Genomic DNA, 25783 nt, shown 5'->3' on the forward strand with positions numbered 1-25783 from the left:
AAGTAGTGTCCACGTGCTTTGTGGATGGTCCCCTATGTGATTTTTTCATGAAACGATCCTTTCCTTGACCGCTTCTTGAGCGTTTTTATTTGAAGTTTTGCGTTCTTTCCGAGTTGCGTGCCTTTCCAATATTCCATAATTTAAAATTTAATTATTAATTTGAATTTATATTCGCAAATCATTTTGAAATAAACAAAACATAAATGTTTGCACCTATCGCTTCTTGGCCCAACCCAGCAGTCGTATAACACTTTGCAGCGAGCCCAGCAGTTTTCCGCAAGCGCCGCCGCCGCCGCGCAACTGTCCTACACGCTTTCTTCTTTTGACATTTTGTCAAATTGCGTCTTGGCCCGCACTCTGCCCCAGGCGCGCTCACACCCACTGGGCACTCTCGCGCTGGTTCTCCGCTAAATCGCTCTCGCGCGGGTCGTCGGCCATTACACATTCGGGTTTGTTCTATTTGCGAGAAAAATATTAAACTTTTGTAATCTTTCCGCGCACTGGTGAAATCTGAACCTGGGGAAAGCCGCGTCGCGTTCCGGATTGTGCGTTGTTTGGCGAGCGGGGAGGGGCGAGTGATGTTGTTTTGAAGTGCGTTTCCAAAAGAAAAAGGGGGCCCACAAAAAAGTGCGTGAAATTTCTCGGTGGTAAAGCGAAAAAAAAAGAAGGAGTGTTTGTGTGTCTCTTCCGAATTTGTAAATCCCCCCGCAGAAGAGAGGAGGATGCCATGAAATCGGTCACGGTGACGACGACGACGATGAAACCCGGAGGAGGAGGCCCCGACGGAAGTGGCCAACCAGCGGACCAGAAATTGGTGGCACTGGTGAAGAAAAACGGCGAAGAAAACTGTGGTAAATACTGTTCCCCGGAGGAACAGCCCAAACAGAGGCAGCCGCAGGGGGACAAGGCGTCGAAAAATCACGTAGACAGTGCCGCGAAAATCGCGACGACGACGACGAAAACGACGTCCGTACACCCCTGCACCTCCTCCTCCTCCACCCCGTCGACGACAACGGCCGCATTTGCTAAAAATAATGATAAATGCGAAACAGCACCGGCGAAGAAGGATAACATCGGCAATAGTTTGGTCAACAGCAGCGGCAGCTCCTCGGTCAATTCGACGGGGAAATCCGTGGCACCGTCGTCGTCGTCGACGACGACGACGCCAACGGTGGCCCCCATCCGGAGTGATAATGGTAAATGCTTTCACCTGTTTAGAAACAACTAGAACAGTCAAGAATGATCCAAACCTAGCAATTCATCCGGATCTGATCCGGGAATCGACGGCAAAAAGAGGGGAATGTTGTCATTGTTGTGGTTTGAACTTCCCACCCCTCGTACAAGAAATGGCGCTCTTCTTGCGGATATCGATCTTTCTAAACATTCCGGTATTGATTTTGTGGCTGCTTCCGGAGGCAAAAGCTCCGTTTGTGGGTTGCGATTTCATTAAATATTAAAGGGCGTAATGAGTTAAAAATGGGGTGATTACGGGTTAAAATGTCATAAAGTTGGGAATGAGGATCGGGTTGAACTGGGTTAAAGAGATTAAAGGACCTAGGAGAAGACTTTTGCTATTTTAACATGCTTAGTAATTTGGATTTAGAAACTGCTCTTCGTATGTTTTAATTTATATATTAGCACATTCACGTACTTATCGCTTCTTAAATCTCGAATAATTAGATAAGACAGACAGTAGAACTGAAGTTGGAGTCTCCAAACTTTTAGAAGCCGGATTTAGAGTCACTGAAAAAGTTACATGAATCCGCACTGCGGATTCCGTTAAATTGTTGTTAAATTTCAAATTGCGCCATTGTTCAAACTTTGCTCTACAATATTTATCGTAAAGAATGACATTGTCTAAGATTTTTGTGTTGCAAATATTCAGTTCAAATGATCGAAAAGTTGATTTTCACAACATTTAAAACACGCTCAAATTCAATTAATCACCTCTACGGTTAAATTTGCGCAAATGGCCTGGCCATTTTAATTACGTTATTTTGACAATTTCTTTGAAATCAGTTGTTTTCATCTGATAAGTTCAAAGTTGGCATGAAGTTTGCTGGTTCTTGGTAGTATTCCATAGCCGGAAACATTGTTTGCAAATAAAGCACCACTCACACCTAAGACAATGAGACAGTTTCCAATTTTACAAAAAAAAGTTTGCGATGTTTTTTTTTAGAAACTTATGCACTTTTGTTTCATTAAAAATTTAAGAAATTGTCTTTAAAATAGACTCAACAACAATAATGTCTCCATTCCTTGCCTAACTTTAAAGTCGATTAATCTACCAAAAAGGAAATACAAAAATATGGTGTCTGGTAAATGTTTGCTCGGAAACTTGCAAAATGCTTAAGAAACAAGAAAACTGTCCAAAACGTCCGAGCTATGAGTCTTGTTGAGTTAACAAACAAAGTTTCTTATACAAGGTCAACGATGCCAGATTACCACACCAGCACTCAATCTGAAGACTTTAAAATTGCACATATTCAATGTTTATAGGAAAATGGAAAATGGTGAAGGTGGGTCTAGGAAGTCAAATTAAGAAGTTAATTTTTTGAGTGATTTTATAGCCTTTCCTCAGTGAGGCGAAGCGGTCAAAAAGAACAACAAGCACGCAACAAGCAGACGTAAAGTGCGTGAACTGTGGTGAGAAAAACATAGCAAAGGTTCGTGGCTTCAAATGCGAGCTCTCAGAGAGCTCTGACGATGCAACACATTTACAACAGTCAAGCTTTCGGAATCTGAAGTTTGTTTTAAAAGCACCGCGGTCTTAACCAGTCCACATTTGCCGTCCACAAATGCCGTTAGAGCAAGTCAAACTATCCTTTTCTAATATATTTATTGGCTTTTTTATCCTATTTAATTTATCTTGAAACGCAAAAAAAATATTTCAGGTTATTTCCCACAAATTAAAATCTATATATCAATCAAAAGACTCTGATCATCCGAAAATCTTTTTCGATTTATTGTTACTCGTAATGGTAACTCAACTATACATCTTGGAATCCGTTAAACTTAAATCTAAAACAATTCTAACTCATTTTAACTAAAAATATAATTTTAATGATGTTGTTTTGTTACGTTTCAAGAACATTTTTTTAGAATGTATAATGTTTTAGAAAGTTATAGAGCAGGCAAAAAACCAAAAATAAATTATTGTGTTACTGTAACTTCAAGAGTTACTATGTACTATGCCAAATGCATCTTTTCTGTCGACCCCACTATTTTTAGGACCTTTATTTGGACATTATTTTTCTATTTCAAAAGCATGCTGGAAAGTCTTGTGATTCAATCACGCCCCAAGCATTTTTGTTGTCATTATTAATAATCGCAGTACATCCGAGAACACCTAATACGTACAAATTAAATCGGACAGCTCTACTGCGTTGTGTTTACCGCAGGGAGGATTCTAAGCACACAGGGGAGGAAGGATGCGTGGACATACCGTACCAAACGCTCCGAATCAGTTGTGCTTGCCAAATGCTTGAAAAGAGATCTATTGCCGTTCAAGAGCCAAACGACACCTAGTGTTGAGTAGCAGAACAGAGCGAAGAATGTCGATTGAAATTTCCGCCCTTTGAGGTTATGTATGCGAATTCTGTTTTGTTAAATTCCAGCGTTCAAAACAACTTTTGAGCAAAAATTCGAGCTGATACTTTGTTAACTTTTGATGCTCTATCATTTTAAACAATATATTTTTTCAATTTTTTTTTTCAAAAAAAACTGTTATTGCGTTAATTTATAGAGGGCAAAAAGTTTACACTCGTACCACTTGAATTTTTTCTCAAAAGTTGTTCTAAGAGCTGTAAATTAAATTTTAAGTTTGCATTCCTATGTAACCGAACAGCGAAAATTTGAATCGTCATTCTTCGATGCTTTGCGCCATCTGTCGGAATTGTTGAGCTTTTAATCGCGAATCACTGAACGGGATTGCTCGATATTTGACAGGCGCTTTCTGTCAGTGATCATTTCCGAAAACCAAATTTGGAGCCTAACATTCCAAAAGGGCACATAACTTTTGTAAACAATAGTATATCCATTTCACTCAAATGACAGTTTAAAGGGAAAAACTCTTGCTTGCAAAAGTTATGTGCCATAATGAAATGGCAAGCACGATTTGATCGCTGACACACAGGGCCTATGAGGGTCGTCATTGTTTGACGACGATCGTTAAACGTAAACACAAAGACGAAACGAACAAAAAATGACCACCACTGAAGCAGCCGTCCGAGCGAGACAAAGTGCTCTTTCTCTCGTTTTTGTCTCCCTCTCTTCCTTGTGTTTGCTGCATGGTGACAGAAGTCGTATGATTGCGATCGGAAGCTCGGTAGAATGTCAAACGACCGTTCTCTGAGTGAATTTTTTTTTCTAGAGGGACGTCAATGACTGTGTGAGAGACTTTGTGCGTGGCACTCATTCGTTTGTGTTTGATACGAACGAAAGTAGAATGTCAAAAAATCAGGTTGTCGTGGTGAAGACGATTTTAGTGTTCTGTCACCTATCACAATCGAAGTCGAAATTTCGTAAGCAGTAGTTTAACTGTTGAGTTTTTTTTAAAAAGGTCCAATAAACCAAATTTTCAGTTTTTGCTTTTGTTTTTGGTTTGCTGAGTTTAGCAAAACGTCATCTCATCATTTACGCATTTTCGTGGACACTCGTGGAAATACAATGTCCAGGGTTGTTACGGACGGCGCGGATAGCGCGGATCTGGCGCGGATTTGCTGGCTAATTTTGCTCAGGCGCGGATTTCGCGCGGATGGCAATTTTGATAAATACATTAATTGAGAGAGATAGAATTACTTTCAAGTTATTAAGAAAAATCTTATCAGGAATTGCGATACTTTGTATTTTTCCTTTGAGTGCAAGAATTTCACAATTTTTATTAATTGAATTTTCTTCTGAAAATGTTTTTTAGTATTTTCTTAGTACTTAACGTCGAAGAATGAAGATGAAGATTATGTAGAAATTATTTTTAATATGTTTCTTGTCATTTCTGAACATCTCCGCCTCTAAATATTTAATTTCTTTTGAGTTTTGAGTCATGATTTTTAACCTTATTTATTTTTAAAGTTATACTGGATTTATTAAATTTTTAATTTTGTTAATCAAATATTACAATTTTTTCCCGAAGATATAGAAATTAGGATGTGTAACAAAAACTATTATTGGGGCTTGTTCTGGTGGGCGCCAAATATGAGCTTGATTGGACGTAACAGAAGCTGGCCTCCACTTTCGAATTTTGGAATGGTATTTAACCGGTAGAAATTTTTTTTTCTAAATTTAAACATTCTTGGTGAAAATAAAAACATCAAAACATTCCAAATTCAAAGCTTCAGAAATTCAAAAATTCGAAAAAAATTGTTTAAATAGTTTTTATTATAACAAAAATAAATCAAAATAGGGGAAATTCTCGTATCTTTGGCAGGTTAAGCTCTCGCTCCTAACTCCATCCAATTTACTGATTTTCACTATTTAAACAACTACTTTTGCAAAACTTTTGATAGAAACTTGCTTGCTCACTTCTTATTCAGCTATTTATCACTCAATTTCAGTTGAAAACGCTTTTAATTAGCTTTAATTGAATGTCAAAGTTCTGACCTGCTTACATTAGAGGCACGCTGGAATTAGATGCTGTTCTCCTACATATTTTTTTTTTGAAATTTCTAAAATCGTAATTTAAAAAATCTGAAATTTCGAAATTCAAAATTTTAGCAAACTGAAATTCAAAATGCCAAAAATTTGGGTAATCGAAAATTTGAAGATTTAAAAACAATAAAAATTAAAAAGTCAAAATTTAAAAACTAAAAAATATCAAATTCCAAACAATATAGAATGAAAAATTCTCAAATCTAAGATAATCTTAGTATTCTTCAGCTTATAAATTCTAAAATTCTTAAATGCTTAAATTCTAAAATTCTAAAATTCTAAAATTCTAAAATTCTAAATTCTTAAATTCTTAAATTCTTAAATTCTTAAATTCTTAAATTCTTAAATTCTTAAATTCTTAAATTCTTAAATTCTTAAATTCTTAAATTCTTAAATTCTTAAATTCTTAAATTCTTAAATTCTTAAATTCTTAAATTCTTAAATTCTTAAATTCTTAAATTCTTAAATTCTTAAATTTTTAAATTTTTAAATTCTAAAATTCTTAAATTCCTAAATTCCGTGGGCTTTGGTGATGAATGCTAGTCTTAAAGTCTTTACGCTTAGGGACGATAAGATTGGTTTTCCCAGATCCTGTGGGTCGTCAGGACTTTGGCAGCCCTACGGCGCGTGCTTCCGGGTGGCGGATGGAGGATAAAGGGATGAGTTAACTGTAGTGACAGGCTGCAAGGGATCCGGATCCTCAGCAGTCTTCAAAACGGTAAGCTATCCTATGGGCAACGCTTACAAAGATGTTCTCTTAAGAACAAAACGACCTCTTTGAAGAAAAGCGCTCACGCGGACCAGATTACCACATGACGGAAAGTGCTTTTACTCTGTAGTACTAGCGCGAGTACTCACACGATAAGCTACGATGCGCGACGAAATGTTATTGTTGTCATTTTTATGTTAGTCTTTTTTTTTCGGAAGATACTGCTGTCCTTTTTGTTCTGTTCTTTTCGAACCAGTTCCAGATCATACCAGAAAGGAGAACAAGAATGAGGACCCCGTGGCGCGGTGGTTAGCGGCTTCGGCTGCCGATCCCTCATGTGTGCTAAGGGGCCCGGGTTCGATTTCCGCCCATCTCCTCTGGGTGTTCTGTGTTTGTCCCGTTTAGTTAGTAAATTCAGTCTGAAAAGACGGTGTGATGAGAAAAAAAAAAAAAAAGAACAACCAAAGAAAGCAGCATACACCAGAACGAAGGAAGACGAACACTAAAAGGACGATGAGAAACTACGGCGTCTGCGTGATGCTCCGGATGCGGCTGTAAGCGATTGAAACTTCAACTTGGGGATCGCCAAGGCATGTAGGCCATCAAGCAATTGCAGTTCCCGCAAAAAGTGCCTTTTTCCAGTGAGCGGTAAGATAGGTATTACCCATCATCAGGTATGTGACTTTAGTTGTCTTTATTATTTATAGTCGGCTCATTGGTTGTCAATCTCTCTATGCATTCCTCCTTCTGTAGAAGATTTATTTAGTTCTTCAAATTTCATATTTCGATGCTTTCTTTTTTTTCCATTTCTCTTTATCCCAACTTATCTCTATTTTGACGGTCCTTATGATTTTATTTTAACTTTATTTTTGTTGATATGATCTCAAAATGACGATCATGCTTTGCTTAGATTTTCTAATCGAATCGGTTTTTGGATTCTTATTTTATCTGTCTCGATGGTCCCTTAGTTATCGACAACATGACAACCAGAGAGTCGACTCTTATTATTTTTCATAACTATAATTATTATAACTTTTACAGGTTATAATATATACAGTAATTTCCATTTAAAAAAAGTTTTGCTGGCATTTTCCCTTAATATTAATTTTGCGTTTATTCCCTGGAGATGGAGCCACACGTTGCCGTCGTTTCAGGGCTATTTGCAAAGATGGTTTCCGATGTTGATATATATCACACATTTATTTTATATTTATATACTTGTGTTGATAGAAATCACAACTTTTATACTATGTAAAATTGCAAGATATTGATTTTTTTATTTGCATCTCAATATTCTTGTTTATAAAATCTGGTAGGAACAGGTTTAAATCTTTTTGATACATCGTTAGCTTAGGTAGAAATTCATAAAGCAAAGCAACGCTTACGCACAACAGTAAGAGAGGTCTCTTCTAGACATTGTGGGATTATATTAAATAATTTAATTAATCACAAAAACAGAAGCGTGATTTTTTCTTATCTAAATGAGGGTGTTAGGTTGGGATATGGTATTTTAATAAATAAGTTTTTTGCAAGGCACTCAGAATAGCTAGTTTTTTTTGTAACTTTAGATTGTTTAATAATTCCAGGCCGACAGTTCTGTGTAAACGAGTTAAGTGATGCTATCAGAATCTCTGATTATAATTTAAGTGATATACTAACCATTCGGAATTGTCAAAACATCCATAGAGTCTCGATCAATCAATAATGAAATGATATCGGACATAATTCGTTAATCTGTTGAACTAACGGTTCTCGGATTATGGTTGTATCGACCATTGTTGCGAATCGGGGATTTATAGGAGTTTTGACGATCAAATGGAGCCTAACATTTCAAATGGACACAAGGGTTTTGTGAACAGGAGTTCATCTCTTTCACTCAATTGACAGTTTATATTAGGTATGATAGGGGTACACTCTTGTTTGCAGAGCTTCTGTGCCCTAATGAAATGGAAGGCACGAAATAGTCTTCTTAACGAAGAGTATTCAACTTGTAAAGTATGAACTGTTCATTTATGTTTATTGGTTTTGGAAGCGGCAAGTCAGGTTTAAAAACAAGGTAAAGGAATGTTTGGCTTTGCAATTATAATTTCTGGGATTTGAGATTCAAGTTACAGTTTTGTTTACGTTGTTGATTCATGTTAGTTAGTTTTCCGTAAATGAATAATTGGACTTAAATGATCAGTTGTACTGGTCGGAGTGTAATATTTCATTAGCAGATCTGCTTCTAGTTGTAATGAACGACAAGACTACTGACGGACGCGACAGGACGGGCCCAGAAAAAGTCCTCAAGATTTATATTCCCTAGACAAGTTGGTATCCATCTTTTGTTTTCCAGTATTTTTTTTTAAATCTCCTTTAAATTTGAAATACATCATAGGTTTCCTTTGTATAAATCTGCGATTAGTTACATTTTCTTATTTAATTAACTCATAATTTAATTTCTCCGGGCCATTTTACTTTGGATCATAATTTCAGATTTCCTTTATTCAGTGTTAAACTTAGATTACCGTAACTGCTCAAGTCATCCAAGTTCTTACTACTCACACCTACACTAGTTTTCTTTCACCTTCCCCCTCCCGATCCCCTATATCTTCCGGTGGTGTTCATTTTGTATGCAATACTAGTTCGGCTACTACCCTTTTTTCCACAAGAAACCGGACTTGGACTGACTTGAGGCCGCGTCCCCCACCTTGCTCCGTAAAACGAAACGAAACGAAAATTCTTAAATTCCTAAATTCTTAAATTCTTAAATTCTTAAATTCTTAAATTCTTAAATTCTTAAATTCTTAAATTCTTAAATTCTTAAATTCTTAAATTCTTAAATTCTTAAATTCTTAAATTCTTAAATGTTTTAATTTTTAAATTCTTAGTTCTTAAATTCCCAAATTTTTGAATTCCACAGTTTTTGAAGTCCTATTTTATGTAAGAGATTTTGAAATTATGAGAAGACATTATTTAAAATATCGGAAATTAAATTTCCTTCAGAGTGAAATTTTAGCGAGGATTTTGGATTACTAACTGTATAAAAATTCTTAGATTTTGAATATTTAGACTTTCGAAATTTAAAATTTTATCATATTATAATTTTAGATTTAGATTTTATTTTGAGGTTATATTTTTAAAGTTAAATTTTTAGGTTTTTAAATATTGTATTTTCTATTTTGAAGATTTTTTTCATGACCCTTGCCTTGACCGCCTCTTGAGGATTTTGCCTTCCTCAGGTTACTGAGGAAAGGCTATAAAATCACTCGAAAAATGAACTTCTCAATTAGACCCCCTAGACCCACCTTCATGTATACCTATCGACTCAGAATCAAATTCTGAGCAAATGTCTGTGTGTGTGGTGGGATGTTGATCAAAAAGTTGTCACTCGTCATTCGATTCGTCTTGAGGTCCCATAAGTCGCTATTAAAACTTATGCAGTTTAGTTAAGTACTTCAAAAGTTATGCTGAAAAAACGATTTTAACAAAAGTCCGGAAAATTGTAAAAAGGGTGGTTTTTGTAAGAAAACCCGTCATGCTATACATTTTCAGAAAGGTATTTAAAAGACCTTTCCAACGCGTCCAAGACAACCCTATCAAAAGTTATAAGCACTTAAGTGTTATTTAAGCACTTTTTCGAGGCCGGATCTCAGATATTTTGATGAAAATGCTGTCCGGATCTCTCATGCGACCTAGGTATTCAAAAGACCTTTCCAACGCGTCCAAAACATTGAAGATCTGACAACCCTATGAAAAGTTATAAGCACTTAAGTGTTATTTACGCACTTTTTGCATTTTGGATAGCACCCTTTAAATGTGAGGAAGGCGCCAACCACCTAAGGGTGGATTAAGTAACGTTTTTTTTAATGGATTTATTGCTTTCATTCTTTTGGAGCCTTTAAACATAAAACGAGTTTTTTTTAATCAAATACTTTCTGAATTAGTTTTTCTTCTTAAAAAAAAAATTTCTGAGATGTTGGTCGCGATATTTTTTATATGGCGTAGATTTCGCGTGGTTTCGGATTTTAGGTCGGCGCAATTTGGCGCGGATTTTTTTTCGACTCTCCCGTAACAACCCTGAATGTCCCATCCCAAAGGGTCCCGGAATACCAAAACACCTACCAAGTTGCGCTGCTATGGGAAGGGCTAACGCAGCAATTTTTTTTGTAGAGATTTTCTCTATTTTAAAATTACCTACAATTTTATTCTAAAAAAATCTTAAACAGTTTGCAAAATATTTCAAATATAGACATTGATACATAAGAGAGCTACTGTTTGTAAACAAAAACAACTCTCCACAATGCTCACTATAGCTTTATCCCCCACAACTCGGCATAAACACAACACACACTGATTAACGAGAAAATAATCATCAGGTCGGTCTCGGAAACCGGTCTCTGCTTCTGCTGACTGCTAACTGCCTGACCGATGATGGCAATTCTTGTTGCGGAAGGGCGCGCACGTTCGGCGAGAGAGCGAGAGAGTGGAAAATTTTTCATGACTCAATTCACCGCCACCTTTCCGCTGACCGACCCCGTATCATCGATCATCACCCTCTAACAGCTATACACTTCTTTTGCTGCAGACACAGACTCGAGCGTTTTGCGAGCGTGAAACAACTCGGTTCAGCTCGCATGTTCTGGGCGCGTTTGATATACTTTCCAGCACCGCCAACGAAGTACTGGTTGCAGTTTTACACTTTTTTCTTCTTTATTCTCGGTGATTTTTTCGCTAGTTCTACTCGCGATTCTCCAACCAACGACGTCATCGAATTTCTTGTGTTTGGTTCATACACTTTTAGGGTAGATGGTGCTGTATTTGGACGTGGGGAAATTATGGAAAACTGTAACTTGAAACAGTCTTGACTTACAGTACTGCAAAAACTGCATTTGCAATATTTCACAGCTGTAGAGGGTTAAGGAGGTATTAGACTAAGGCAAGCAAATTCGCATTTTGACAGTTTGCGAAACGTCAGCTTGCATACATGTTGCAAACTGTCAAACGCGAAACATGCGAGTTTGTTTGTTTGCCATAGTCTAATACCTCCTTTATCAATAATATTCTTTCTTTCTTAAAAGGATGTGACAACTCACACAAATTGATTCAAACAATCTTTTATAAGAAAAAGCTTACCACTCTTTACCCTACAGGAAGAGCGTAATTCCCTTAGCAATTAAATTGTCTTATGAAATCCTTTCGATTCTTGCTCGTGGGACAAAAAGCAGAGCTTCACTCCTCCAATGCATTGCGTAACCAATGTTTACATTTCCCAAACCCTCGAATTGACCCACCCCGCCAAAAAATAAGGTTTCATTTCGTGCCATTTGGACATATTTCGAGTCCTCCCTTCCGGGCACCAAAAAAAAACGTCATTGGACGTTAACCATTGCGTGTCACCACTCCACCCTGAAGTTCCCAAGGCAAAAAACACACAAAAACAGCTCTGACCTTCAAATGGACTTTTCCTGCTTGCGCGTTTCGTTTCGTGTCCGCGGGCGGCGTTGATGCCCTTTGGTCCCTTTCTAACCCACACCACAACCTCTCATCCTCTCTGGAGCCACCCCCGCAGTTCGCAATTCTCTTCTGCACGGTTCATCTAATTCCCAGGGGTTCGTGGGAGGACTTTCACTCAGATTGATATGGCGTGTGATGGCTTTGCTTGATGAGGTTTTAGGGGAATGAGATTTTGGGAAATCTTGCGTAGATTTTTGTTTAAGTTGAGTTCATGAATAAATAAATTTTCTTAAAAAAAAAACTAAACTAACCTTACATGAAATTATACAACGAATAGCTTCTTCACCACCCACACGATACCTCACTCATTTACTCTCTTCCTTCCTCACCCCTAAACTCACAGTAGTGACAAAGATGATGCTGTTGTGCTGTTTATATACATTGGGCCCGAGCCGGTCAGGTGTTTAATCAATACTTTGGCTGCTCTCGCTCCCGGTCACCCCATACTGATGTCTCTCGAAGCTACTGCCCCCTGGTATAAGAGTGTTTCGTGTTTTGGGACATCATCAACAGCAGAAGAGGATGCCATTAAGTGAAGGTTTTTTTTCGAGCTCTAGAAAAGACCGGTGATCGATTGATTGTTTTGTACGTGCAAATTTCATCTTTGTCTAGAAGAGGACTCTGTTTGCTAAAGCAAACAAATGATGACATTTTTCTTTCCATTTCGTCATCATTTTAATTATAATGTTCTCTATTTTCCAAAACTAGTTGGAACCCAATTTCCCTTAACATGTTTGGCAAAAGTCATACTCTTAAAATCATTTTGTCGAATGAATTCTAGCATTTATTTACCTTTACAAAACCAAAAAAAAATCTTTTGATAACATTAAACCTATTCTAGAACTTCTTAACATTATCTTTGAATTAGAGGTGGGCAAAAAAAGAGCGAGCCGCTCGAAGAGCCGGATCACTAAAAAGAGCAACTGAACCGTGGAAACTCCGGTCTTTTGAAAATACCGTTCCAAAAGGGTATAATTTCGAAAACTTGTGTTTAATTTTATGTTTATAAATATGATTCATAAAATTTCCAACAAATTGTAGCTACAAATTTGTTTTTAAGAATTGAAAATAAACCGTATTACCCGAATATGAATTTGAGCTTCTCAAATTGCGTAGCTTGGAAAATCTTACCAAAATATAATAAATAGCCTTCAAGATTTTAGAAAATCCGATTAAACTTCAGCATTTATCGACTTTATCGATATAATCAGAATAAGCAATTTTTTTCCAAATCCTAGATTTTAGGTGTCATTTAATTCTCGCTTATTTTGTACATAGGAAACCCATGGCGCTTTGGTTGTTTTAAAAATGTAATCTAGAATTATTCGAACGTTTTGGTTTGATAAGAAATCATCACTTAGAGACCGCCAAGATTTTTGTTTCCAAGCGAAAATGCGTTTTAGTTTTTTTTTTTTCAGATAATTTATACAAGTCCAATCAAAATTCGATGATTTCTTCAGTCCATCGATGATTTCTTCAGTCTCTCCAAACTGCAGATTGAAGGAGGTATTAGACGCAAATCGACTTTTCTTTGTATTTTTTTTTTATTTGAGTCAACCTTCATCCATGTCAAAAGACGTCATTTTGCATCATTAGATTTTCCATACAAGTCTCCATACAATTTTGGGGGTTGGTCATACGAAATAAGTATGTAAATGTATAAAATACTGAATTTTGACAAGAGAAATTCTCTTGGAACTTCTGATCGACATGGCGTCTTCGGCAAACTTTAGATTATGATTGATTCTTTTCAGGAAAAAAAGGTTTTTGATTTGATGTGATAGCCAACAGGGCCACAAGGATGACCTATATAGCGGTTGACTAGAATAACAGTGGCTCAAACTTAAAGGGAGCATCTTCAAATTACTGCCGTATGAACGGCCAAAAGGGGATGGTTGGGCGCGAACAAGCAAAATCACTCACGGTGTCCTAGTTGAGAAAAGGTCAATGCGGATGGAGAGCAAATCGAGCTCAGTATCTCCTTATAAAAACCAGTAGTAAGTGTGAAAAAAACAATGAAAAATATAAAGAAAGCCAAGCAGAAAATTGAAAAGATAGTATGTCTATGAGGATGTCTATGACAGATAATAGGGAGAGCAAAAGAAGAACAGAAAATTAGGAATAGGAAATAGTCAATGCGGATGGAGAGCAAATTGAGCTCTGTATCCCCAATGTATTTAAAGTATTTAATTTGTTTGGGGATACTCAGCTAATTGAAATACTTAAAATAATTTGAATACTTTAAAAACTTTAAATACTTTACATAATTTAAAAACTTTAAATACTTTAAAATAATAATTGCCTCTCACCCAGTCGGCCTGGGTTCCATCCCAGAAGGTCCCGGTGGCATTTTTCGAGACGAGATTTGTCTGATCACGCCTTCCGTCGGACGGGAAAGTAAATGTTGGCCCCGGTCTAACCACGAGGGTTAGGTCGTTAGCCCAGTCCAGGTGTAGGATTTGCTCCCTGGGTCCTGCCTCGGTGGATTCGCTGGTAGGCAGTTGGACTCACAATCCAAAGGTCGTCAGTTCGAATCCCCGAGTGGATGGAAGCCTTAAGTGTAAAAAGAGGTTTGCAATTGCCTCAACAATCAAGCCTTCGGACACCTAGTTTCGAGTAGGAATCTCGTAATCGAGAACACCACGGCAATGCTGTAGAGCGTTTAATTTGATTTGATTTTTGCCAAACTATGTTTGAGCAGCAGTTTTTTTTTAATATTGTATATGATTTTTTAGCCTTTCATCTGCGAGAAAGACTACACAGGGGTACTTTTATTCCCTATTATTTTTGATTGAAGTGTTGTTAATATGCTCTTCCAATAGCACTGCAGATCGGAAGGCATGACGGCAGTTGTGTTTCTTTCTATCTGTTCAAAATATTAAAAGTTTATCAAAATTGCAACGACAGGCATGAGATTGCTGTTCTCATGTCAGTTTTCGTATTTTCGCGATTCACTTAGAATGTATACTACTACAGTGCACACTAATCCCTGTTTATGCACACCAAGAGCTATTACTGAGCACACACCCTCTCTGCTCAAAGCGGTCGATGGTGGCCTGCCTGACTCCGAGCACGTCAACTTCCACCCGCCGAGAGAGAACCAACTACGTCTAATTGGGGGACCAAAACAAGAAAGGCAAAAATAGAACGCAAAAAAAATGTGAACACAAAACAACATTCCTCCACTTTTGCATGCTTTGCGACGAGGAGCAGCAGTTGCTGAATGAATCATATTTGAGTTGTTGAATTATATCATTTTCGCGAGCACATGTTAATCTCGTGTTTTTCGTTGTTTGTTTTCGTTCACAGACATTTCCCGGAGTCACAAGAAGAAGAAAAGCAAGGACAAGGATCGGGACCGGGATCGCGATCGAGAGCACAAGAAGCGTCGCCACTCGGAGCACGCCGGGTCAACGCACGGTAGTTCCGGATCGTCATCCCACAACAGTAGCACCAGTGCAAGCAGCAGCAGTTCCAGCTCAAAGGACAAGTCTTCGTCGGCCACGTCCTCGTCATCCGCGTCGTCGCTGTCCAGCAATTCTTCCTCGAGTCAGAACAAGGAAAACCATCACGTGGGAGCGATCGTCGCGGTCGGGACGACGCCGGTTGTCGTACCAAAGCAGGTTGAAAAACAGGTCGAGCAGAAGCAGGCTCCGGTTCCGTCGGATTTTCCCGCCCAGATAAAGCAGGAATTGACGATCGAAACCAACTTGACGGTGACGGCGACGCCGACGGGCCCGGGATGTTTGCTTTTGAACGCCGGCGTAACGGCGGCTGCTGCGGCCGCGGCCGTTGTAGGTGGAGCGACTCCGATATCTCCGATCAACTTGCTGTTGAATCTGGAGAGGAGCAACAACGAAAACAGTACCGTCAAGAAGCAGGACGTCTTCATCAAGAAGGAATACAAACCACTGAAACAGGACAAAACGAGGGACGATGTGACGAGGGCGTTGACCTTTACCGGTGATTCCAACGGAAGTGTTGGCGGCGGAGCAGGTCCAATCGGCAGCAGCAGCACTGGCAACAGTACAACTAACTTAACTAGTAATAAGAACTCCAACATATTGATAAAGCTCGAGTCGCCCAAGAACATCGTGGACGACAAGGCGGCGATCGCTGCCATCGCGAAGAAGGAGATCGTGGTCGAGCCTGTGACGGCAGCTACTGCCATCGCGCCGGCCGCCACTCCCGACAAGCTGGTCAACGGAGGTACGAACGTCGTTGCACCAGTTCTAACGAGTACCTCAACCGTAACAACGTCAGCAGTACACATCAAACAGGAACCCCCCGCAGAGAAGAGTAGCAACGATCATCACAGTCACAGCAGCAGCAGCAAGTCTTCATCGTCGTCGTCCAAGCTGTCCAGCGCGTCCTCTTCGTCGACGTCGTTGCACAAAAGCAGTAGCAGCAGTGGCGGAAGCAGTTCTCGGGAATGTTCCCGCTGCTACAAGCGGTCCAAAATCAAGCGGGCCAACATCGGGATTCAGTGCAAACGGGGGGAAAAAGCGGAGACCGCAATCGGAGTCGGAGTCATCCCACAGGAACCGTGCTCGCGGATAGCTACCGCCAACCGGGACACCAACTGTCACCGCCGGGGTCTCGATCATCTCAAGTACGGCCGCTTCATGCGCATCGAGGTCCACCCGAACGGGGGCGCTTCCGTTGTGCACATGTACCAGGACGAAATCAACGTCCTGCCGGAAACGGAGATGGAAGAGCTGGTGAACGAGTTCTTCCAGGTGTGCTTCGCCGAGGACGAGGAAGGGTACGCCGATCACGTCATGGGAATCGTCCACAACGCGGCCACCTATCTGCCCGACCTGCTCGAGCACATGGCGGAGAACTATGCGAATTTGACGGTCAAAGCGGGAGTGCTTGGGCGCAACTCGGACATTGAAACGTGCACGATGGCGCAGTACAACGAGCAGGTACGTTGACTTGTGCGTGGACCAGGAGAACGGAGACTAACTTTACTGCTTCTTTTAGGTCGTCAAAAACTACTCGCACGGAACGGTCCGGTACGGACCGCTGCATCAGATCAGCTTGGTCGGGAAGGTGCACGAAGAGGTCGGCGGGTACTTTCCCGATCTGCTGAAGCGGCTCGAGGATAATCCGTTCTTGAACAAGGTAAGATCTTGAAATATAAACGGCGAAAAGTCTGGGAACATTATTTTTTCTTAAACGTTGGGACTGAAACATTTCGTTTATGTTTTATTTCGAACACACTCCTTTAAAAAAATATATTTTTCTCTGGTACCGAAATCAGGGTTGCTAGATTTTAAAACTGTAAGATCCTTGGGAAAATTCTTTCATTCTAATTGTTTTGTAACTGTGCATAAAAAGATGGCTTTGGAAACAATTTTTTATAAGAAAAACAAATTTCTATAAAATACTGCAAACATTCTACGAAAGTGCAAACGTGTTTTTACAGTGTTGCCAGTTCTTCAAACAAGTCTACTTAAGAAGGAGAATAAATTACAATTCATGGAGTATTTTTTCAAAACAGCCAATTTGGTTAATAATGGAGTAGTAACTACTTATGCTTTTGCTTAGTATTAAAAAACCAATGCGCCATGGGCTTTCCATATACATAGGGCCTTTTGAAAAGGTAAGCGAGATTTCTAAGTTATTTTATTTCCAAATTAAAATAACCTACATACAAAACAACGAAGCCCGTTAAAAGCTAGGGTTGGGCTGTAGAAGGTTAAGTATCCACCTTTTATTAACCTTGAACTCCATTTCTAGCAAATGAGTGTAAAATAACGCCAATACATAACAATGTGACAATAAGGCGTTAAGGAGCTATTAGACTATGGCAAACAAACAAAAAACAAACAAAGTCGAACTTTTTGTGTTTGACAGTTTGCCAAATGTATGCAGGCAAACAAACAGAGCTGGAAACCTGCCAACTTATCAAAAAGTGTGTTCGTTCGCGAGTTAGTTTGTTTGTTTGTCGTAATCTAATGCGTCCTTTACCATAATCCGAATTGTGCAAACAAACAGTGTAACTTGCTTACGCTATTTGATGTTTACATGAGGAACGCGCAGGATGCACTGAATATTTTGTGAATTCAAATTACTTTTCAAATTGTGTTTTCCTGTAAAAAATACCCTGCAATAAAGATTCGGTGTGTTATGTTACAGACATGACCAAAATGCCAAAGAAGCTCCTTGAAATATTATCTCTTAAAACTCTTTCATGCCTGATTTTTTCTGAGCTGTGTAAGCCACAATGTTATTACAGCAGTTTGGTTTTAGTAACTAAAGGAGCTATTACACTACCGCAAACAAACAAACTCGCACTTGTTTGTGTTTGACAGTTTGCCAAACTCGCAAACAAAGCAAAAATGTATGCAGGCTGACAAATATTTTTTCCTTTTTTGTTACATATTCTGGGTTGTACGCTATGACGGATGGTGATTATTATTTTAATCAATGCATCTAAAATAATTCTTCGTGGAAAGGTAGGTTCTTTTCAAATATATATGACATATGACCTAGAAAATATTTTACCTAGGGATTTTTCATTTAGTCCAATTTTAATTTCTTCATATATGTTGATGGAGGCGCACAATCATTCACGAAGCTTCGTTTAAACGTAAGATTTAAGAAATATCGTGCACCTCCTTTTAAACATATTTTTCTTAAATTGCAGTAAATCAAAAATCCCTAGGTAAAATATTATCTGGGTCACGGATATTTGAAAACGACACCCGAAGCGTGCTTTCCACGAATTTTTTTTAGGTACATTGTTTTGCAATTATAATCTCCTTCAGCCATAAACCTAAAAAGCAGTCAAGCGTCAAAAAACAATAACAGGGATTAGTGGATTCAAAAATCTATTTTACCAAATTAGTATTCCTTTTTATGTCTTGTGATAATTTATGTCACATACATAGCCATTTTAAATAGTAAGTTCTAGAAACAGTTTTGAGTTACTTTTATTTTTCTGTTTGAATCGAGTCGAGACCGGTGGTGTAGTTGTAAGCATGCTTGCCTCTCACCCCAGTTGGACTGGGTTTGAACCCAGACTGTCCTGGTGGCATTGTTCGAGATGAGATTTGTCTGATCACGCCTTCCGTCGGACGGTGTAGTAAATGTTGGCCCCGGTCTAACCTAGGTCGTTAGCTCAGTCGTCTCCCTGGGTCCTGTCAATCCAAAGGTCGTCAGTACGAATCGCTGGGTGGATGGAAGCTAGTTGCGAGTAGGAATCTCGCATTCGAGAACGCCAAGGCAATGCTGTAGCTGTAGCGTATTTTATTTGATTTTTGATAATTTGAAAAAGCTTTGTTTGGGAATTGTTATGGAAAATGTTTGATTATTATTTGTTTGAAAAGTGTTTCATGCTATTCGATGAGATGTTAGCTTTCTGGCAACCCTGTCTTGATTCATCAGCACTTGAGAAAAGTTTTTTTAAATGTTCAAGTGCAAGATGAAATAAACTTTATGAAAATGTAACTTCAGTGTTTATACAGAAATTATTCGCATTCTGTGATTCTGGGAACACTGCCAAAACATGTCGATACATTGCTGCGTTGACTGGTGAAAACTTTTAGTATATCAATTCTGTATCCGTCACAATGCAGGCAATGCCCTGGGGCGAGCTGTCGATCGTACAAATGGACCCGCGCCTCTCGAACGACGGCCCCATCCTCTGGATCCGACCGGGCGAGCAGCTCGTACCGACGGCCGAACTCAGCAAGACCCCGATGAAGCGGCAGAGGTAAGCCACTAACGTTTTTATGAGTGAAATTTTGAGTTAACGAATTTCGCTTTCAGGACACGCATCAACGAGCTGCGCAACTTGCAATATCTACCGCGGCTTTCGGAGGCGCGCGAGACGATGATCGACGACCGTACGAAGGCGCACGCCGACCACGTTGGCCACGGCCACGACCGGATGACGACGGCTGCCGTTGGTGAGTTCACCCCTCAATTGCGTATTTTGAATTAACAGCTGATGAGGATTTGTGGTTTTAGGTGTTTTGAAGGCGGTCCGCTGTGGCATTCCGGACGAGTTGAACCGCATCACGAAGGACGTGGTGGCGTTCGATGCGCACTGCTTTCCGCACCTGGTGGAGAAGCTGCAGCTGGACCTGCACGAACCGCCGATCTCGCAGTGCGTCCAGTGGGTGGAGGACGCCAAGCTGAACCAGCTGAGGAGGGAGGGCATCCGGTACTCGCGGATATCGCTGTACGATAATGATATCTACTTCCTGCCGCGCAACATCATCCACCAGTTCCGGACGGTGACGGCCGTCACGAGCATAGCGTGGCACCTGCGGCTCAAGCAGTACTATCCGGACCAGGAGATTGTGCAGGAGATTGCCAACGGGTACGAGGTGGATCCGCCGCACTACAAGGAAAAGCAAACCATCCTGCCCCATCCGGTGTCGCTGGAGGTGGAGAAGAAGCACACGCCGGTGAAGCGAACGCACGAGGGCAAACCAAAGAAGAGCGAGAAGAAGGAGTTGAATGCGGGGCCACCGCCGCCGCCGCTTCCCGTGGATGAGAAGGAGCCGGCAACGCCGGAACCGAAGAAGGTCATGGTGGTGGACGTTGAGAAGCAGGTTAAGGAGGCGAAGATCGACATGAGGAAGCTGGTGCGGGACGATAAACCGCTGAAGGATGGCAAGAAGAGCAGTAGCAGTTCAAGCCATAAGCACTCGTCGTCGTCTTCGTCGTCTCACAAGTACCACAGCAGTAGTGGTGGAAGTAGCAGCAGCAGTAAGAAGGACAAGCATCGGTCGAATGGCGAGCGGGACAAGAATAAGGACCGAGACCGGCACTCGGATCGGGATCGAGAGAGGGAGAAGGACCGTCACCGGCACAAGCACAGCTCTTCGTCGGGAAAATCGTCGAGTTCGTCGTCCTCGAAGCACCACCACGAGGAACGTCACCGGAAGCTATCCCACTCGTCGTCGTCCTCGGATCGGCATCCGCACAGCGGATCAAGTAGCCGGCGGGAATCAACCTCGAGCGTGACGAAGGACAAGGAGGTCGGCGGCGGCGGTGTCGTGAGCGTTCCAGCTCCGATGGTTCCGCCCGTCGCGGCCGAGATCGAAATCGAGGAGAACGTCCCGGAAGCGGCCGTAGACGTGGTGGTCGTCGATGGCCAAGCCATCATCGAGGAAGTCGTCACCACGGAGGAGGTAACCGCGAGCAGCAATTACGAGTCTGTGATAAACTGCAACGACGAAGTCGTCGCAATGGAAACGACCATCTCGGCCGACGGGGACGAGATCAGTACGGAGACGCTGCTCCCGTTGCCACCGGCGCCCGAAGAGGTGGCCCAGCCACCTCCACCGCTACCGCCGATGCCGCCACTTCCTCCGTTGCCACCGACTGCGGCACCTGCAACGCCCACGAAGCAGTCTCCGCCTCCGCCACCAACCTGTCCATCGTCGGATCCCTCCCCGAAGCTACCCAAGAAGCCCAGCGTTCCAACGCCGCAAAAAGTGGTTCCGCCGGCGACGAAGGTCATCAACAGCGGCAACGTCGCGACGCCCGCCAAATCATCCAGTGATCTGTTAAGTTCAATTATGGCAAGTATGGAGAGCACACCGAATCGAAACGCAAACAACTTTTAATTTTCGTCCCCTTCCCCGTCCTCGTGTCCTCTGCTGTGTCTTCTATTGGTCCCTTTCTCGATTGTCCTTTCGCCGCTCGTCTCATTGTCAAAGTTTCTTGTTTATTTTTCCCAATTTTCCCCCCACAAAATTTCTGCTTTCCACGCATCACACTGCCATTGCTCTTAAAAAGTTTCACAAATTTTTAAAAACTAAACACGGTAAATGTGCTCTCAGCGCTTAATCACGATCTCTGCTCCATTTTTTTCCGTTTCCCAAATGGCTGCACGAAAGTTAAAGATTATTATTTTAGAAAAAAAAAAACACGGAATTTTACGACGTTCCCGTGTGCATTGTTATTCCCAAAATTCCCACAACCTCCAGACATTAACAACAGCAAAAAAAGTGTGTAAGGAAGAAGAAAACAACAATTAAAACATATTTTGAGAGCTGCTCCCAAGGAGCGAGCAGCCAAACTTTAATATCTAAGCAAATAATTAAATAGAACGTAAGTTTAATGAGAAAGGTAGTTTAAAAAAAACATAGATTCAGGAGCAAACAAAACAAACAGTTAAGTAACAAACCAACTAACAATTGAAACAAAACAAAAAATCGAACGGAACGATAGAGACAAACACACACACAAAAAAAAAACTGTTGGGTTTCCTTGTTGATATGATCTGTTAAAAACCGGCTATAATTTATCATTTGAACAGCGCGGAAGAGAGAGAGCGAGAGAGTTAGAAAGGGGACAAACCTGGGGAGGGAAACGAAAATGGCGTGCGTGTAATGTCGCTTGATCGTTTATTTTTTCTTTCGTATGTGTAATAAAAAGTTTCCCAGAGAAGAAAAAACAGTTGAGAGGAATGCGCGCGAAGTTATGATTAAGATGTAACTTATTAATTAAACTGTTATTCTACGCAGTAACTTATTCAACAAAAAAAAACACACACACCTTGGTCTCATGCAACCACACAAAACAAACACACACTATCGATTTTAGCACCCCTGCCACGATCACACACTGAGAAAAGTGTAGAAATTTCTTGCTTCTCGCGCTGGGCATTGCGCTTTATTTTAAAAGAGAAAAAAAAGGTAATTTAAAAACACGCAGCGCAATGATAAAAAAGAACTTAGTTTTGAACTATTTTGAGTAGCTCTTCCGTTTTTTTTATAATTATTTTTATAAAATATAATTATTTATCTTGAACACGCGCGCAGACATGCGAACACGCACACACGTAAAGTAGCGTGTAGAATACACACATTCTACATTGCGCCAACCTGTGTGTCGTGTAGCGTTGTATGTATATTTTATAAATGATTAAAACAAGAAGAAGAAGAAAAAAAACTTTAACTCTATCCAATCGATTACACACATCTGTATATTTTAAGAGAGAAAATCAATAAAACAATACTGTTCACGGTATTAATGGTGTAAGACAAAAAATCAACAAATGATGTCGATTATGTCATTTTTTGAAAGAAAGCCCTTTTGAGAAAATTCCCTGATTTTATACTAAACTGGGTAGAATTGATTCGGCGTGTTCTCTCGAAAACAACCGTGGTGATGGTAAAAAAAAACTTGAAATAAAAATATTGGAAAAATAAAAATATTTCAATAATAAAAATATTGGAAAAATAAAAAAAAAACATTTTTTTTACAATCAAAAAAAGTTTTAACAATTTAAAAAACTTAAAAAAAATATAAGCATTTAAAAAAATATTTTTTGAATTTCAGAACTTGTAAAGAACTTTTATTAATTTCTTGAATTATTTAATATCTTAAAATTTCTGAATTGTTATGTCTTTGAGTTTAAGAATTTTTTAATCTTTAAATTTTGAATTTAGGAAATTGAGAATGCTAAAATTTTAGAATTTTTTAAATTTGAATATTAAGAATTTGTATGGCTTTTAACTTTAGAATTTTAGAAGTTTTAAATCTATGAATTTTAAATTGTTAAATTTAAGAAACATATAATTTTGATTTTTTGAACTCTTATTGTATAATTAATTTCAGAATGTTTAAGAATTTATTTTTTTCTGAATTTCAGAGTTTTTGAAAACAAAAGGAAATGTAGAATCCAAACAGAATTTCAGAATTTTGAAAATCAAGATTTTTTTTTAATCCTTGAGTTTTAGAATGATAGAATTTCTTAGTTATATAATTTAAAATCTTTGAATTATAGGATTTTAGGAGTTTAGAATTTTTTGATTCTTGAATAATTTAAGAAGTTTTAAATTGTTCAATTTTAGAAACATTCTTTTTATATTTTTTTCGATTTTTTTAAATTTTATTAATTTAAGGTTTTTAGAATATTCCAGAAATGCAGAATATCTTACAATTTTTGAAATTTGAAATTTAGAATTCTTGAATTCTAGAATTTTTAAATCTTTGAATATTGAAATGTAAAATTTTAGAAATAAATAATTTTTAATTTTTGAATCCTTGAACTTTTAATTTCATAATTTTAGAATTTTAAAGTTTCAGAATGTCAGAGATTTTGAATTTCAGAGCTTTAGAATTTTGAAATTATTAAAGTTTTGAATGAAGGAAATTTCGAATTCTGAAATCTTAGAAATTTAAAAAATGAATTTTATAATGTTTGAATGTAAAAAATCTAGAATTTTTTAATTTTTGCATCTTTGAATTTTAAGATTTTAGAATTCTTGAATTTTAAATTTTAAAATGGTTGAATTAATGGTTGAAGTATCTAAACATAGAATTTATATTTTTTATTTTTTTTATTTTTTATTTTACAATTTTAGAATTTCAGAATATCTATAAAAAAAATAGAATTATAGAATAATCAAATCTTAGGATTTTAAAATTTTAAAACTTTAAATTTTAGAATTTCAGAATTATGAAATTAAAAAAATATAGAATTTCAGAATTTTAGAAATCATTTTTTTAGATCTTTGAATTTTAGAATGTTAGATTTTTTCAATTATATTATTTAATATCTTGCAGGCCAAGGATTGATACCTAAGAGCATGCAATGGCACTGACCTTGTTGCGTGCTCTTCGGTTGACGTCCACGTAAGGAACATCCTGGAAGGAGCGTAACTAACTACATCCGTAGTTCTGTTAGATCATCCGAATTATCTTGATCAGGACAGTATAGCTCTGGTTCCTTGCGAGTGTCCTATTTTCTTACCTCCACGTTGGCTTGGTTTTCATGATGACCTAGCTGGTGGCCTGTGGAAACGGATCGTAAACCTTTGACCACCGCGGGTCAGAGTCGAGACGGCTAAAAGAAAGGGGCGCGACAATGTGGGAAAGGGAAGTAATTTGTGATTGTAGACGGTATTGTTTTGATTCGCAGTATGTTGAGTCAACTGCTGTGGATGTACCTGAAACATCGCACAACGGGGTTTCTCTTCTCTTCATTCTCAGTTACCACCTATCTCCTATTTTTATTTTGCTCTTCTGATTCCCAATTCTTCTTTGATTCTTCTATTTAATACTCAACATTTGATTTTAATTTTACTAACCTTTGATTCTCTTATCTCTTAAAGCTTTTCCACTCTTTTCTATCAATTGGTACTGCTGTATCAGACTTTGTTTTGTTTTTTGTTTTTTTTTTTTTTTTTTTTTTTTTTTTTTTTTCTTCCTTAAAAATATACTTTTCCTTAATGTACTAGTAATATCAAGTCTATTTATCATTTGACTAATCTTTTTTGATTTTATTGCGAATTTATTTATTTAAATAATTCTTTTTCTGTCCTATAAATTATCATTACTATAATCTAAGCTTGTTTTGTATCTCTATTTATTAACTATTGTCTAATTTTACATCTAATACATCTAGCTTCTCATTTTTATTCTTCAAAATACGCTCATCATTCTCTTACTATTGATACTTGATTTTTATAAAATAAATTCTCTTTTACTGTCTATTGTTTTCAATCTTCACCCTTTTTTCAAACAAGTGAGGTTTGAGCCCTTACTCAATTTATGGAATGGTTAAAGGATTAACACAAATATTACTACTGTATTTTTGGCAAACTTTTATAACATGCTTAGGACCAAAATTGTAACAAAACACCGCGACAAAAGAAATAGCAACAGATAAACACGATTCAACATTAGGGAAGATTTCAGGAGAAAACAATACACAGTAAAATAACAATAAGTTTTTGAATTCAAACTAAAAATAAAACAGTTTTTGCTTTAATGAAAGTTGATAGGCACACTATAAATGGTTAGGCGCTTATACTTACATCAAACCCTACTTAATGTACCACCCCCGGCCGAGTTAAAATGCGTAACCGGAAAAGAAGGTGTGCATGCCTGGCACGAACACTCAAAGCGTGTTCTAGCGTGCTGCTCGTACTGACTCAGAGCAAGGGTGAGATGTAG

General features: G+C 38.7%; 2 protein-coding genes across 4 annotated transcripts in view; one reads left to right on the forward strand and one right to left on the reverse strand.

Moving 5' to 3' along the window:
• The window catches only part of LOC120412654 (UDP-glucosyltransferase 2-like), a 52288-nt gene that overhangs the window by 21144 nt on the left and 5361 nt on the right, over nucleotides 1–25783 (reverse strand). Inside the window, exon 1 of one of the 3 annotated variants that reach the window (XM_039573208.2) lies at nucleotides 12103–12217. The exons of 1 other annotated variant lie outside the window; for it this stretch is intronic. The gene's annotated coding sequence lies outside the window, so the exon portion shown is untranslated. Of the gene's footprint in view, nucleotides 1–12102; nucleotides 12218–25783 lie in introns of those variants that run through there. One more of the 3 variants, XM_052708307.1, reaches the window with a different exon arrangement.
• Nucleotides 386–22431, forward strand: LOC120412650 (uncharacterized). The gene is made up of 6 exons (XM_039573204.2): nucleotides 386–1196; nucleotides 15161–16779; nucleotides 16838–16978; nucleotides 19438–19574; nucleotides 19631–19770; nucleotides 19832–22431. Exons 1-6 carry the CDS (start codon nucleotides 728–730, stop codon nucleotides 21439–21441), a joined length of 4116 nt encoding a protein of 1371 aa, XP_039429138.1. The 5' UTR covers nucleotides 386–727; the 3' UTR covers nucleotides 21442–22431.

The sequence above is a fragment of the Culex pipiens genome, chromosome 2, assembly GCF_016801865.2.
Source record: "Culex pipiens pallens isolate TS chromosome 2, TS_CPP_V2, whole genome shotgun sequence".
NCBI lineage: Eukaryota > Metazoa > Arthropoda > Insecta > Diptera > Culicidae > Culex > Culex pipiens.